This window comes from Mustela putorius, unplaced genomic scaffold (assembly GCF_011764305.1).
Source record: "Mustela putorius furo isolate JIRA1106 unplaced genomic scaffold, ASM1176430v1.1 tig00003859_pilon_pilon_pilon, whole genome shotgun sequence".
Taxonomy (NCBI): domain Eukaryota; kingdom Metazoa; phylum Chordata; class Mammalia; order Carnivora; family Mustelidae; genus Mustela; species Mustela putorius.
The window spans coordinates 9,578,966-9,593,864 of NW_025422011.1; the positions used below are offsets into that span (position 1 = coordinate 9,578,966).

General features: G+C 46.0%; 1 protein-coding gene across 2 annotated transcripts; it reads left to right on the plus strand.

Moving 5' to 3' along the window:
• Positions 1 to 1,606: 1,606 nt before the first annotated feature.
• On the plus strand, positions 1,607 to 14,203 carry COMMD9 (COMM domain containing 9). 2 transcript variants are annotated; one of them, XM_045066015.1, is made up of 6 exons: positions 1,607 to 1,687; positions 8,820 to 8,945; positions 10,678 to 10,817; positions 11,874 to 11,908; positions 12,272 to 12,375; positions 13,387 to 14,203. In XM_045066015.1, the coding sequence occupies exons 1-6, from the start codon at positions 1,637 to 1,639 to the stop codon at positions 13,525 to 13,527; spliced, it is 597 nt and encodes a 198-aa protein (XP_044921950.1). In that variant the 5' UTR covers positions 1,607 to 1,636; the 3' UTR covers positions 13,528 to 14,203. The 2 variants fall into 2 exon arrangements, with proteins under 2 accessions (XP_044921950.1, XP_044921951.1); XM_045066016.1 differs by lacking the exon at positions 8,820 to 8,945 and having other exon boundaries at positions 1,609 to 1,687.
• Positions 14,204 to 14,899: the final 696 nt, after the last annotated feature.

Consider the following 14,899-nt stretch of genomic DNA (forward strand, 5'->3'; position numbering starts at 1 on the left):
TGTATGTAAAATGGAGAAAATAATAGTAGTGTGTGTATCACATAGGTTTGTTATAGGAAGTAAGTAAATCAGTAAGTGTGAGAAGCTTAGAAAGAAGCCTGACACATGGCAGGCTTATCACATAAATGGAAGTAAGCACAAATTAATAGACCCAGAATTGGAAAGAAATCAGATGAGGCCTAATGAAAACCAGGCAGTGGGACCAAATTCTGGAAATAAATTCTGCCACTCTATTCTGTTCCTGTCTGTGAAAACATTTATGGTTTAGAAATTGCTGTAAGCTCCCCAGACCACAGACAAACCTTTAAATGCATCATGGTGGTGGCAGTCTGGAAAGCCCCACCAAAATGGGATGACATAGTGCAGGGTTGCACACCCTACCCATCGCTGACTGGAGCCCAGAGGAACCCCTGGTAACACACCTGCCCACAGGGCCAGGAGAGCTGGATATCCTCCCTGGGGGAAGCACCTATCACTCAGCTCTGCTCTCTGCAGTAGGTGTGATAGACCTCATTTTACATATGTGGAAACCGAGGCTCAGAGAAGTTTGAGAACTTGCTCAAGATACAGTTAATAACATGTAGAGTTGGGATTCAAGCTTAGGTGGAATTCTAAAGCCTTTATGCTGTATTGCCCCCATGTATTAGTTATTATTGCTGTGTAACAAATTATCAAGCTTAGTGGTTTAAAACACAAACACTTATAATCGTACAATTCTTGAAGACCAGAAATTCAGGAGCAGCTTAGCTGGGTGGCTCTGGTTCTGAAAGTCTTATGAGATTGAGATGAAGGCCACCCATCTCAAAGCTCGGCCAAGGCTACAGAATCTGCTTCTAAACTCAGTAAGGGGGTAGTTGGCAGGCTTTAGTTTCCCACTGGCTATGGGCCAGAGGCTTCAGTTCTTTGCCACATGGACGTCCAGGAGGGCTGCTCACAACATGACAGCTTACTTTCCCCAGACCAAGGATTCAAGAAAAAGGAGGAGACAAAAGAAAATACCCCAAAACTGCAGTCTTTTTTTTTTTTTTTTTAAGATTTTATTTATTTATTTGACAGACAGAAATCACAAGTAGGCAGAGAGGCAGGCAGGGGCGGGGTGGGCTGAGCAGAGAGCCCAATGCCGGGCTGGATCCCAGGACCCTGGGATCATGACCTGAGCCGAAGGCAGAGGCTCAACCCACTGAGTCACCCACGGGCCCCTGCAGTCTTCCATAAATAATTTTAGAATTAACATACCATCACTCTGCACATGATATTGGCAGCACAGACCAACCGTGGTACAGTGCGGGAGGGGGCTCTATAAGGGTGTGTCTATCACCTGTAGGTACATTCCCCAAATCAACCAGCCCGCCCATACAGGTCAAGGAAAATCAGTTTTTCCTGTCTTGGTATGTAGACAAGCCAAGCCAATTTCCACCCGGGTAAATCACCTCACACCTGCGTCCTCCAAATTCCACTGTCCTATAGTCCCCAGAGTGAGCCATCATCCGGTGATCGCGTCCTATGGGCCCCTCCCCATCCCACAGCGCCAAACCCGGGCAGCCGTCGCCATCCCGAAGGACTACAGCCCCCAGCATGCCCTGCGGCGGCCTCAGAGCCACGTGACGGCGTGTCGCCGTCAGGTGACTTGGGGAAAATGGCCGCGTTGACAGCGGAGAATTTCGCCGCGCTCCAGAGCCTGCTGAAGGTAAATTGGAGGAGTGGGGACAGCGTGAGGCGGGCTTTTGTCCCTAGGCCTTGGGACAGAATAGGAATTGGGACCAAATGGGCCCTGATTCAGAGCCATGAGTCTAACCACTACCTTTCTGGGTGACTCCGTTGTTGCGCCTTTCCGAGCTTTTAGAAAGCGGGCTCGAAATTAATACTGTCCTGACAGGATGGCGGGGGCACAAATAAGATAACGGACTTGAAGGTGCTGTGCAAAGGCCCCCTACTAGAAGTCTCTGGGGCTGGTGTTTAGGACTGGTGTGTTGAGGTGGTAAGTGCTAGACCCACGTTGCCAGTTCCCCATTTCCTCCCGCAGCCCCTCTTCGTTCCGTGGGTGAGAAATCTCTCTCTCTCCCTGCGTCCTCATGGCCTCCCCTTGGTGAAGTGGGCGTTCTGTTCTCCCGAGTTCCTGGTTTTCTGTACTTGCTTTGACCTGTGTAAGGGCCTCAAAACTCTGCTGATAATCTTTTGGAAGATTGTGAGGCTTCTTTTTTTTTTTTTTTTTTTTTTTTTTTTTTTTTTTTTTTTTTTTTGTATTTATTGCTTTGACAGAGAGAGATCACAAGTAGGCAGAGAGGCAGACAGATAGAGAGAGGAGGGAAGCAGGCTCCCTGCAGAGCAGAGAGCCCGATGCGGGACTCGATCCCAGGACCCTGAGACCATGACCCGAGCCGAAGGCAGCGGCTTAACCCACTGAGCCACCCAGGCGCCCCAAGATTGTGAGGCTTCTTAAAGCCAAATGAAATGATGGGTTGGAATTACTTGCTTGATTTCTGATTTTCCTTATGGAAGAAGGGGAGGCTTTATCTTCCTTTGTAGACCTTATGCGACTATTTACCTGTTTTCTGCCTTTCTTGCAGAATGTAAGATCCAGTTGGAACTTTTTTTTGTTTGTTTTAACTCCAGATGAAAAGGGTTGAGTTCATAGCACTAAGCAGTTCATGGCACAGCATCATCATTCATTGGTTCATGCAACGGTCTCTCCTTTGTTTTAAAAATCTCTGCAGTGCTCACTTGTATGTGCCATCCCTAAAAGCAACTACTCTATGATATCCACAAATGTATCCCCAGCCAGTGTATCCCCAGCTTCTGGCACACAGCATGTTGTTAATACATAATTGTTATATGAATTAATGAATGAAGTAACAAAGTTGAGATTGGAAACCTAGGGCTCTCAGCTCACAGCCCTGGTCCTTTACACCCTCGTCGTGGCTGTTCTGCTTACTCCCCACCTAATGCCTGTTCATTGTATGGACTTTTTGTTGTTGTTGTTAATAAACTTTAAAATAAAGTATTATTAATGTGTAACACAGAAAAATACACAAATTGTAAATGCATAGCTCAGTGATTTATTACACACCCATGTAACCATCACTCTGGTCAAAACCAAAATATTACCAGTACTGCCGGAGTCTCTCTGTTCCTTCGGTACTTCCCTCACCTCCCCAGGAGTAACCACTATCCTTGCTTTTAAAATCAACTTAATATTGCCATGTTTGAACTTCCACATAAATGGTGTAATACAGCATATACTTTTTTATTCCTGGCTTTTTTTTTGCTTGCCAATATGTAGCAATAGTTGGGGCGTCTGGGTGGCTCAGTGGGTTAAAGCCTCTGCCTTCACCTCAGGTCATGATCCCAGGGTCCTGGGATGGAGCCCCACATCGGGCTCTCTGTTCAGCAGGGAGCCTGCTTCCTCCTCTCTTTCTCTCTGCCTGCCTCTCTGCCTACTTGTGTTCTGTCTGTCAGATAAATAAAATCTTTTAAAAAATGTAGCAATAGTTAATTCATTCTTATTCCTATCCTCCTATGTGTTTTCTTTTTTAAAAAAATTATTTAGGGGTGCTTGGGTGGCCCAGTTGGTTATGCGTCTGCCTTCAGCTCAGGTCATGATCTTGGGGTCCTGGATTGAGCCCCATATCAGGCTCCCTGCTCAGCGGGGAGTTTGCTTCTGCCCCTCCCCCCACTCTTGCTGGTGCTCTCTCTCTCTCAAAAAAAAATCTTGAAAAAAATTACTTAACGTTTTTATTTTGACGTAACTATAGATTTACATACAGTTGTAAAAAGGAATACAGAAAGGTCCCATTTACCCCCCTATAGAAACATCTTGCAAAACTATAGTATGATATCCCAACCAGGATATTGACTTTGATACACTCAAGATACAGATCGTGGCCATCACTACAGGATCTTTCCTGTTGCTCTTCTATAGCCACATACACTTGCCCCCTGCCCTCACCCTCTCCTAACCCTTTGGGGGATGAGGCTGGTGAGAAGAGGATAGGCAGAGGGAGACAGAGAGAGAATCACAAGCACGTTCCACGAGCACAGAGCCTGGCATGGGGCTCAATCCCATGACCAGAGATCACCGCCTGGCTGAAATCAAGAGTCCAACACCCAGCTGACTGGGCCATTCAGGCACCCCTTTACTCCCCCCCCGTTTTTTTTTTTTTTTTAGATTTTATTTATTTGACAGACAGAGATCACAAGTAGGCAGAGAGGCAGGCAGAGAGAGAGGGGAAGGGAAGCAGGCTCCCTGCCAAGCAGAGAGCCGGATGTGGGGCTCCATCCCAGGACGCTGGGATCATGACCTGAGCCAAAGGCAGAGGTTTTAACCCACTGAGCCACCCAGGCGCCCCTTACTTTTCCCTTTTTAATAAGCACACTGTCCTCTTGGATTAAGGTCCACCCTATGACTTCATCATAACTAATCACATCTGCAACAATTCTCTTTCTAAATGAGATCACATTTTTGAGGTACTGGGAATTGGGTCTTTAATGTATGAATTTTAGGCAGACACCATTCAACCCCTAACAGGAGCTTTTGCAGAGCAAAAGTTTTAATTTTGATGAAGTATAATTTACCAACAGTTTTTCCTTCTATGAATTGTACTTCTGGTGTCATGTTTAAGAACTCTTTGCCGAGCCATAGATCTCCAAATTTTTTCTTTTTTCTAAAAGTTTTATGTTTATGTTATATTTTACATTTAAGTACATGATCAATTTGGAGTTAATTTTGTATATATATTTTTTCTGCCTGTGAATGTCCAGTTGTTCCAGAACCATTTGTTGAAAATGCTGTCTTTCCTCCACTGTATTGTCTTTGCAACTTTGCAACTTTGTCAAGAATCAGTTGGGCAAATTTCTGGATTCTCTGGGGTTTTTTCCCATTGATTTTTGTTTTTTTCTATGATAATACCTCACAGTCTTAATTACTGTAGCTATGCAATAAGTCTTAAAATCAGATTGGCTGATTTTTCCTACTTCATTCTTTATCCAATTTGTTTTAGCTCTTCTAGTTTCTTTGGCTTCTTATATAAACTTTGGAATGATTTTGTCTGTGTTTTAAAAAAACCTGATGAGATTTTTATAGGAGTTGTGTTAAACCTGTATATCAATTAGGGGAGAATTGACATGTCGGGGTAATATTAGCTTTATGAATATGAAATGAATCGGAAAGTGTTCTATCCTTTTTTGTTTCCTAAAGAAAGATTGTGTAGAATTAGTTAATTCTTTCCTTAAACATTAGAATTCTTCAGCAAAACCATCTGGGCCTGGAGATTTCTTCTTGGGAGTTTTAAATTACAAATTCAACTTCCGTAATCATTATTGGGCTATTCAAATTATCAGTTGCATATTTGGGGAACTGTGGTAGTTTGTGTTTGTTGAGGGATTTATCCATGTTGTCCAAGCTCCGAAATTGTGTGTATAGAGTTGTTTGTGGTTATTCTTATTTTCCTTTTGAAGTCTTTAGGGTCTGTAGCGATATGACCGGTTTCATTCCTGATATTGGTGATTTGTGTTTCCTCTTTGTTTAACTTCGCTGGTCTTGCTAAAAGTTTGTCCATTTCATTGATATTTTCAGAGAACTAGTTCTTTGTTTCATTGATTTCTCTCTTTTTCTTTTTTTCTATTTTCAGTTTCATTGCTTTCTACTCTTTGTTGTTTCCTTCCTTCTTCCTTTGGGTTTATTATGCTTTTCTTTTTCTATGTTCTTGAGGTGGGAACTTAAATTATTGCTTTGAGAACTTTTATCTTTTCTAATATATGTGTTTAATGCTGTACATTTCCCTGTCAACACTGTCAAGCCTGTGTCCCCAAAATTTTGTGGGTATTTTTTTCACTTTTATGCATTTAGTGTAATTTTTATAGTATAATTTTTAAAATTTCCCTTGAGGCTCCTCTTTAATCTGTGGATTATTTAGAAGTGTGTTTAAGTTTTCCAATGTTTGGATATTTTCTTGTCATCTTTTTGTTAGTGATTTCTAGTTTGATTCCATTGTAGTCATCAAGAATATATTCAATATGATTTCAGTTCTTTCGAATTTGTTCAGGTTTGTTTTACAGCCCAGAATATGTTCTGTCTTGGTATATGTTCAGTGGACACTTGAAAAGAATGTATATTCTGTTGCTACTGGGTTGTGCTCCATAAGCGTTGAGTAGATTGATCAATGGTGTTGTTGAAATCTTCTGTGTTCTTGTTGAATATCTGTTTAGTTGATTCTATCAATTGTTGAAAGATGGATGTTGAAGTCTCCAACTGTATTTGTGGACTTGTCTGTCTCTCCTTTAGGTTCTCTTTACTTCTCATGTTTTCTAGCTCTCTTGCTGGGTGCATACATATTTAGGATGTTTTCTTAGATATAGAACCTTTTATCATTATATAATGTCCCTTTCTGCCTCTGGTAATTTTCTTCGCTGTGGAGTCTATTTTGTCTGCTATTATTGTAGCCACTCTTGATTTTATTTCATTAATATTTGCACGATGTATTTTTTTCTATCCTTTTACTTTTAATCTGTCTCTATCATTATATTTGAAGAGCGTTTTTAATAGACATCATTTAATTGAGTCATATTTGCAGCTTGTATTTAATTTCCCACTTACAGCTAATGTAATTATTGAATATTAGAGCTTAAGTCTGCCATGTAATTTTTTTGTTTTTATCTGCTCTTTTACATTTTTTGTTTCTTTTTACTTTTTCTTGCCTTCCGGTGGGTTATTTAAACCTATTTTTGGAATTCCCTTTTGACTTATCTGTAGCATTTTAAAATGCATTTCTTTTTATAACATTTTTAGTAATTGATCTGGTTACTACATTTATAAATATAACATCACAATCTATCAGTGTCATCATTTTACCAGTTAGATCTGAAGTATAGAGACCTTACTTCCCTTTCTTCCCTTACTCATTTGTAATATAATTATCTTAAATATTTCCTCTACATACGTTTAGAGCCGCATTGGACAGTGGTATAATTTTTACTTCAACCTTTAAACAGACTTTAGAAATTCAAGAGAAAGAAAGTCTATTGTATTAACCCATATTTTTGTTTGTTGTGTTCTATCTGTCTTCCTGATATTCCAAGGTTCCTTTTATTAATTCCTTTCTATTAAGAGAATGTCTTTTGTCTTGTGACAAATTTTCATAGTGTTTTTTTCATCTGAGAATGCCTTGATTTCCTCTTTACTTTCTGAAGGATATTTTTTGCTGGGTGTAGAATTCTGGGTTGACAGTTCTTTTCTTCCAACACTTGAGAAATATTGTGCCACTTCCTTCTTGCTTCCGTGAGTTCTGATTTGATGAGTTCTCATGAGTTCTAATGATCCCTTATAGATAAGATATTGTTTCTCACTGCTTTCAAGATTTTTTTCTTTGCCTTTAGTTTCCGGGAGGTTAATTATTGTGTGTCTTGGTATGGATTTCTTTGGGTTTATCCTGTTGAGAATATGCTTGGGTTTTTTAATGCACACAGTTATGTCTGTAGCTATACTTGGAGAGTTTTCAGCCATTATTTCTTTAAGTACTTCTTTAGCATTGCCCTCTTTTATCCTCCTTTTCTAGGACTCCAATGACACGAATGTTAGATTTTTTGGTATAGTGCCACAGATCCCTGAGGCTCTGTTCATTATTTTCAGTCTGTTTTTTGTGTGCACACTGGGTGATTTCTAGTGGCTCAGTCTTCCAGTTTACGTGATTCTTTCCCCTGTCTCTTTCATTCTGCTGCTGAGCCCACCTACCAAACTTTGTTTTGGTTATTGTATTTTTTCAGTTCTAAAATTTCCATTTTGTTCTTCTTTATTTATTTTCTGTTCCTTTGTTGGGACATTCTGGTATTTGTTTCAAAAGTGTGTATTTAGGTGTTGAAGCATTTTTGTCATGGCTACTTTAAAATCTTTGCCAGATAATTTTAACATCTGTTATCTTGATGTTGGCATCTTATGATTGTCCTTTTTCATTCAGTTTGAGATCTTTCTGGCTCTTGGTATGATGAATGATTTTCTGTTGAAACCTGGCATTCTCGTGTTATATTTGAGATTCTGGAGGGTTTCTGCCCTTGGCTCCTACTGACACCCAGAAGTGGGGGTTCCTTGTTACTACTGAGCAGAAGTGGATGTTCTGGCCCCCACATAGTTACCATTAATAACAAGGCATGGTGGGACTAGCTGCTGGTTGATGGGGATTATGGTCCCAGCTCCCTACTTAGCCTTCTCTGATACCACACTGGTGGGGGTGTTGGGACACCTCATTGTAGCCTCAGAAGGGTGGAAGTCTACATTCCCCACTCAGTCTGCTAACATAGGTGGGAGTGGGGCTACAGGTTTTTCTGTGGCATTTGGCTCAGTAGAGCAGTTATCACGTAACCGTTTTCTGTCTTGCTAAGCTTTCTTGGTCCTTTGGCTGGAGAGAGCAGATATTTGTTGGGAGTTCTTTGTTTTGTTTCTCTGTACCCATTGGCATTCTGGGTTGCCCTGTTCCTTAGCCTGAAGTCTGGGATATATGAACAACAAGAATATCCAGGAAACTCAGCACTATGTTGTTTCTTGGTCTGGAGCAGGGAGGCCCACAGCAGGTCTGTCTTCTCCACGCTCCCTCTTGAGTGCTCTTACATTCCTTTCCCACATCGTGCCCAGCACTTTCGGTTTGCTAAGAAGGGAGAATAAGAACAACTACATCTACTTCACTGCCCTGGAAATGGAGCTATCGTCTGCACCTTTAAGTCTTGAGTTTCAAAGGTATCATACCATGACTGAGACAATATTATGTTCTGAAACATGTATTTTCAGAGTCTGAGTGGTTTTCTTTTCTCCCCATCTGTGAATTAATTCACAGGCCTCCTCAAAAGATGTTGTCAGACAGCTGTGCCAAGAGAGCTTTTCTAGTTCAGCCCTTGGCTCAAAGAAGCTCTTGGATATTACATGTTCCAGCTTGTCTGTGACCCAGGAGGAAGCAGAGCAAGTAAGTATGGTCAGAGACGACCTTTGACCACTGGCTTCTCAGCTCATTAGTTTCTTTCTTAATTTCCCAATCATTGCCACATCCAAGGAAAAATTTCCCCTGAAACGTCTGTTGACATTATAACAAACTTAAAGTGGATTTTCATTTTAATGTTAGTGAACTTAAAAGCTATTGTCTTTGAACCTTCACTTCCTTATGATAAATGAGGCAAGGATGGGAGAACTATACCCAGAATCGGAGGTCCCGGCCATTTCCTTTTCCAGACTTGTTCCCTAGACAGTGTGGCCAGAAGCCAACCATTCTGCAATTTTCTTTCCCTTTAACTTGCTGCTACTGATAGATTGTCAGCCAGATGGCTTAGACAGACTTCTTTGGGGGCCCTGGGCAGAAGCTCTGAGGCCTGAGTATGACTTGGGGAACATGCTGCTGGACCCCACCTGACCTCAGCTGGTGGCCAAGAGGAAGAGTGAGCGAGGTGGCTCAGTTTATGCAGTATTCACAGCCTTCTCTTTTTAGGGCAGATATGCTTCTAAAATAGGAGTTCATTCAAACAGGCCTGCATATTATTATTACTATTTTAAACCAGAATTCTGTTCATTGAAGTCAGCTGTAGCACAGTAAAAGGCAGCAGCCACATTTTGGAAGTGAGTTGAACACTTAGTTTGGCTTTCCCAAAAGTAGACCCTGAGGCTAAGAGTTGGTTGCAGGTAATTACCTGGGGAGGTGAGTCTAGAAAGCACAAAGGAGGGAGTGGGACAGAGGAACAGGGAAGCGAGACCAAGCCAATAAAGAATGTGTTGATGACCTGCAAGGGGCTCAAACTTGGGATCCTGGAAGCAACCCTGGGGACCGTACCGCAGAACTGTCACCCTGGAGACCAGGGCATAGATGCGCTGACCTCAGCCCGCAGCCGTGGAGGGGAACATCCCCTGGCCTCTTGGGTTGTGCCTCTGCCGCTGAGCCGCCTCCCAGGGCAGCAGAGAAAGCCCTCACTCAGGCAGTTCCCTCCAGAAGGTGCTCTGTCTTGTCTGTCTCCGTTTGGCTGAGCATTGTTGCAGTTTCGGGCCGGCTGCCACAGGCCGTTGGAAGGAACCCAGCAAACCCGCAGGGCTGTGTCAGGCCCTCCTCCTCGCCAAGGGAGTCAGCACAGCCCACCAGGATCCATGTGTTTTCTTCACCTTCCTTGGTGACAGCCTAGGGCCAAGGACAGCTTCGATTCAAAGCCCAAATGCCACTGGAGCCGGTACCCCGGGTAGCATGTCAGTGAGCACAGCTTCGGGGTTTGGCGGATGCAGCCCCGCTCAGGGGAGCCCATGGCCCTGTGCCCCCGGGGGATTCAGGGTTCGTGCAGACTTCCCAATCCAGGCCCAGGGGCCAGTACAGCGTTGCCTAGTAACACAGCTGACTTTTCACTTCTCTCACGTTACCAGGGAATGGGCTAGAAAGTGAACTGAAGGTCAGATTCTGTGCACAAGGAAAGAGGACGTACTAACCCTTTGCTCCCAAGTAGAAGTTTCTGGCACATTGACAGGCTCCTATGTTGGGCAGCTACACCTGTCTTCTAAAGTGACAGGGGAACTTAGAGGTGGGCTGGGGCATGTGGGCATCAGCATCTGGGACTGAGGTCTCAGGACCCCCGGGGGCTGTTGGGACGACTGTGGCAGGGTGTGGCGGGGCAGGGGTGGAGCCCTGTCCCCTGCCCGGCTCCTCACCATGCAGGCCTGTCCCACAGCTGCTCCAGGCTCTGCATCGCCTCACCAGGCTGGTGGTGTTCCGTGACCTGTCCTCTGCCGAGGCGATCCTGGCTCTCTTTCCTGAAAATTTCCACCAAAACCTCAAAAACCTGCTGACGAAAATCATCCTAGAACACGTGTAAGTGCTCATTTCTTGAGAGTTCCTGATAAGGCTTATATAACGATATTTTAGGTCAGTAAATACTTACCTTCAATATCCTTTTTAATGGTTAAATATATTCTTTACATGGAGAAATTATATAAAATTTAGTTAAGAAATTCCCTGGCGTTGTGTGTTTAGGCTCTTGGCAGTTTTCACTTCAGTTTAGTGTGGAAATGTTGCTCACGAGCTCTGTTATCTCCGTGCTGGTTAAAGGTGGTAGTGAGGCTTCTGCTGCCTATTCCCACGCTGACCGTCAGTCAGAAAGATTGCACCAGCTGGCATTCTGCCAGGAGGGCACGAGTGCGTCCCCCTCCTCACACCGTCACCGGCACCGAGGGAATTGTTTTTACATTTTCCCCCAGTTCACAAATGGTAAATGCACCTCACTTCAGTTTGTATATCTTTGATACTAGTGATGTCAGATATCTTTTTCATATGTTTAATTGGTCATTTTGTTTTTTTGTGAATTATCCAAATATTTTCTATTGCTATTGGCCAGCAGCAGGCTTGACCAGAATTCGCGGACAGTAATAACAGATAATGCTCGCTTGCCATGGGTTTTATTGTTTATTTAGAAAGTTCCTCACACGTGACCACATTTTATTCTGCCTCTGCTTAGCGTCTCACTACAGTGCTTTTTGCTGTAGCATTAGACAGGTCCGTTTGGGTGTGTTTTGCGTAAAATGCAATACTTTGTGGAGCAGATGCTCAATAAAAGAGAACCGGTCGACTTTTCCGGCTTCGTCTCTCAGAACGGTAGAACAGTAAGAACACAATGCATTAAGTCTCTTCTTTCTTTTTGCCCCCTAAGCTACAAAAACTAACAGCACTTATGGCTTTAACATCACTGAGCTATGCGGAACAATCCAGAAACTGCTTCTGCCACGCAGCAGACGTTTCTGTGGTCCTTTCCTGTCAGGGAGTGATGATAGGCTCAAAGATCCCAGAAGGGGTTAGAGGCCCCGGTCCTCTCTCATGATCAGTTCTCATCCTTTTTCTATTCTTTTTTCCTCATCTTTTCCTCTTAAACAGCTCTGCTTGGCGAACGGAAGCCCAGGCAAATCAGAGTGAGTACCAAGAAACCCGCCCCCTCACCTTTCCTTCCCAGACCCGGCTCAAACCGTGCCAAGTGGCCAGGGTTTGTCACTGAAACTCAGCCTGCATTAACCTCGTCCCAAACTCCTCTCTCATTCTGTGCCGACATCTGGAGGCTCAGATGTGCAGGCAGGAGCCTGGCCTTCCCCCACCCCGTGCTTCCGTGCCAAGTGCTGGTGGCATGGATCCGTGGCGAGGAAGGCCCCGACTTCCGTCTCCCTCGGAGACTTGTCCTTTGGCTCAGGAGCATGACCAGCCATCAGGGCTGTCCGTCCCAGAGCGAGGGCTTGGTAAAGTGAGCGGGTGGGCTCTGAGCTGGCCCGTCCCCTTCACAGTCTCTCTGCCGCGCCTGGTCGACCTGGACTGGAGAGTGGACATCAAGACCTCCTCCGACAGCATCAGCCGCATGGCTGTCCCCACCTGCCTGCTGCAGATGAAGGTGCGTCCACCGCCGCGCTCCTGAGAGGGAAGGGAGAGGCCGCGGTGACCTGGCAGCCCTGCGCACCAGCGGAAGTGCCAGTGTCTGGAGCTCTGGGACCTCCGACCCCAGAGAAGACAATTCAGCACCCCCAGATGTGGTCTCTGTCTGTCAAGTACATGGTCACTACTGTCCTAACATATTATAGACATAATAAAACATACACCGAAAGTAGAAGTTTTAAAACGATAAGACAAATACCAAACAAGTTCTAAAAATGGCTCGCTGCCCCCTAAAGTTTCCCTTCTACACTAATGGGAAAGCTTAGCTGTCGTGATGGGGGCGTGCCATCAGGTTTCAGATTGCCTTCTTGATAATTCTGGGGACCCTCAGGCCACCGCTTGTGACGCGGCTGAGCCAGAGCTCCCGCTGGAGGCTCGGGACGCTGCAGTGCTTCGTGCCCTTGTTCGCACGCTCCGGCCTCCCGGTGTTAGCTGCACGCTACAGATCTTTTTGGGACTCGTTTTAAACCACACATCTGTGGTTTGGGTTATTTAGTGATGCTGTGTTGACTTAACCGCAACCCCAGAAACGCAGCCCCTGTAAGAAAATGAAAAGGCATGGGTGCCTCTAACAACTAAGTTTTTAAACATTAGTACAGTTGACTTTTGTTTTTAAGGAAACAAATAAATATAACTAGGAGCTGTAGTGGTTTTTATGTGTGCCGGGAATCTCACTACTCCTAGAGCCCGCTGCGTAAAGTACCCGTATGGGCCCGTGCAGTGTCTCCTCACTCAAATGCCGAGAGTCAGGGGTCCGAGGGGTGAGTGGGCCTTGGCCTCTCCGATACCCACCCTGAGCGCTCCTCTCTCAAGCCTCTGGGAATCTCCTTCCGTGTCCTAATTGCTAGATGACGCCAGGGCTGGGACTCTGTAGCCTCAGCAAAGAGCCTGTGTTCAGAGGTTCACTGGAATGGGGGAGGGCTCCCAGGCTCAGGGCGGCTCTGACGTGCGGACTCTGTTCTCTTTCCAGATCCAAGAAGATCCTAGTCTGTGTGGAGACAAGCCCTCCATCTCGGCAGTCACTGTGGAGCTGAGTAAGGAAACGCTGGACACTATGCTAGACGGCCTGGGCCGCATCCGTGACCAGCTCTCCGCTGTGGCCAACAAATGACCCCAGGCAGCTGTCGGCCGCACGGCCAGGCCCCAGCTGCTGGCCGGTGGCGTGCGCCTCCCAGCCCCCGGGCCGCCCCCTGGAGCAGCAGCTGCCATCCGGAAGGCCAGGCCGTGGGGACGGGGCGGGGGCTGCCATCTGGAAGGCACAGCTGGACCGGGAGGAAGCGGCCATGTCCCCGCACTGTTCTCCCCCCCCATCCTCGTCCCTCTTTCTGAAGCCGGTGAGCACAAGCCTCCGTGTCTGGAAGATTCCCTCGCCACTGTGGCGGTGTGAGGGGGCATCTGCTTCGTCGGCTGCCTCTGCGTGGCTGGCTAGAAAACTCAGGCCCACATTGTGGAGCTCATCTAAGAAGTTCCTTTCCAGCATTAGGTCTGAGTGGTTCTTCTCCAGCCCTGGAACTCAGAGGGGTTCATGCGCGTGAGGCCAGCAGTTCACACTCCTCCGTCCGAGAAGCCGGTCAAAGCCTGTAGAGCGGGGCCGCTGCAGTGGGGCCCACTCCCGGCCCAAGCCCACAGCTTCCCGAGCCCCCCTCAACCGCGCGGCCTGTCCTTCCAGCGTCGGGAGTCGGGAATGGGCGCTCACTTCCTCCCTCGTGGAACCAGAGGCCCTTCCTTGATATAACACGAGGGTAAAGAAGTGGCAGTGAGTGGAAATAAAAAGTTCTAAAAACTTCCCCACTCCAGTCACGTTTTTCGAAGCTTCTGCCCTTGACCTGAGTTGTTGCCTCTCGTTCATAAAGACAGTCGCAACTTCTCATTGCCAGCTAAGCTGGTGAGCATGGTGTGACCTGAAACCGGGCTTGTGACACTCACCGCCTTCCAGGTGTTCGTCCGGCCCGTGGAGCCGAGGAAAGCCAGGCCGACAGTCTCCGTGCTTGTTGCAGGGGCTGGGGTGAAAACGCCACACAGCCTGAGCTGTCCCTGTCACTTGTGTGCCACGTCAGCGGGGCGCGTGTGTAAGGCTGTCCCCCTGGGGTGACAGCACCTGGCCTGCTGTCAGGGCTCTGTTCTGGTGGCTGTGGGCAGTGTGTATGGATGCCCGGCAGGGCGGGTGGAGGAGGCAGAGCCCTTGGGCCAGAGGATGGGCTCCAGTCGGGCTGCCAGGGTTGGAAGCCAGCCCTGCCTCTCAGTGGCCAGGGCTTGACCCTGCCTCTCAATTCTCCCTCTCCCATTTTTATAAAAATTAAATGGGGATAATAATAGTACCCCCTCCATAGGGCTTTTGTGAGGATTAAATGATACCACGTCCCTGAAAGCACTTCTAGCACCATGAGGACATATAAGGCTCGATCGTGTTCACTTTGATTCTTAAAGGAAAGGAAGGTGGAAAGCTCTCCGCAGTCATTTACCGTCGCAGGGTTGGTGCGACA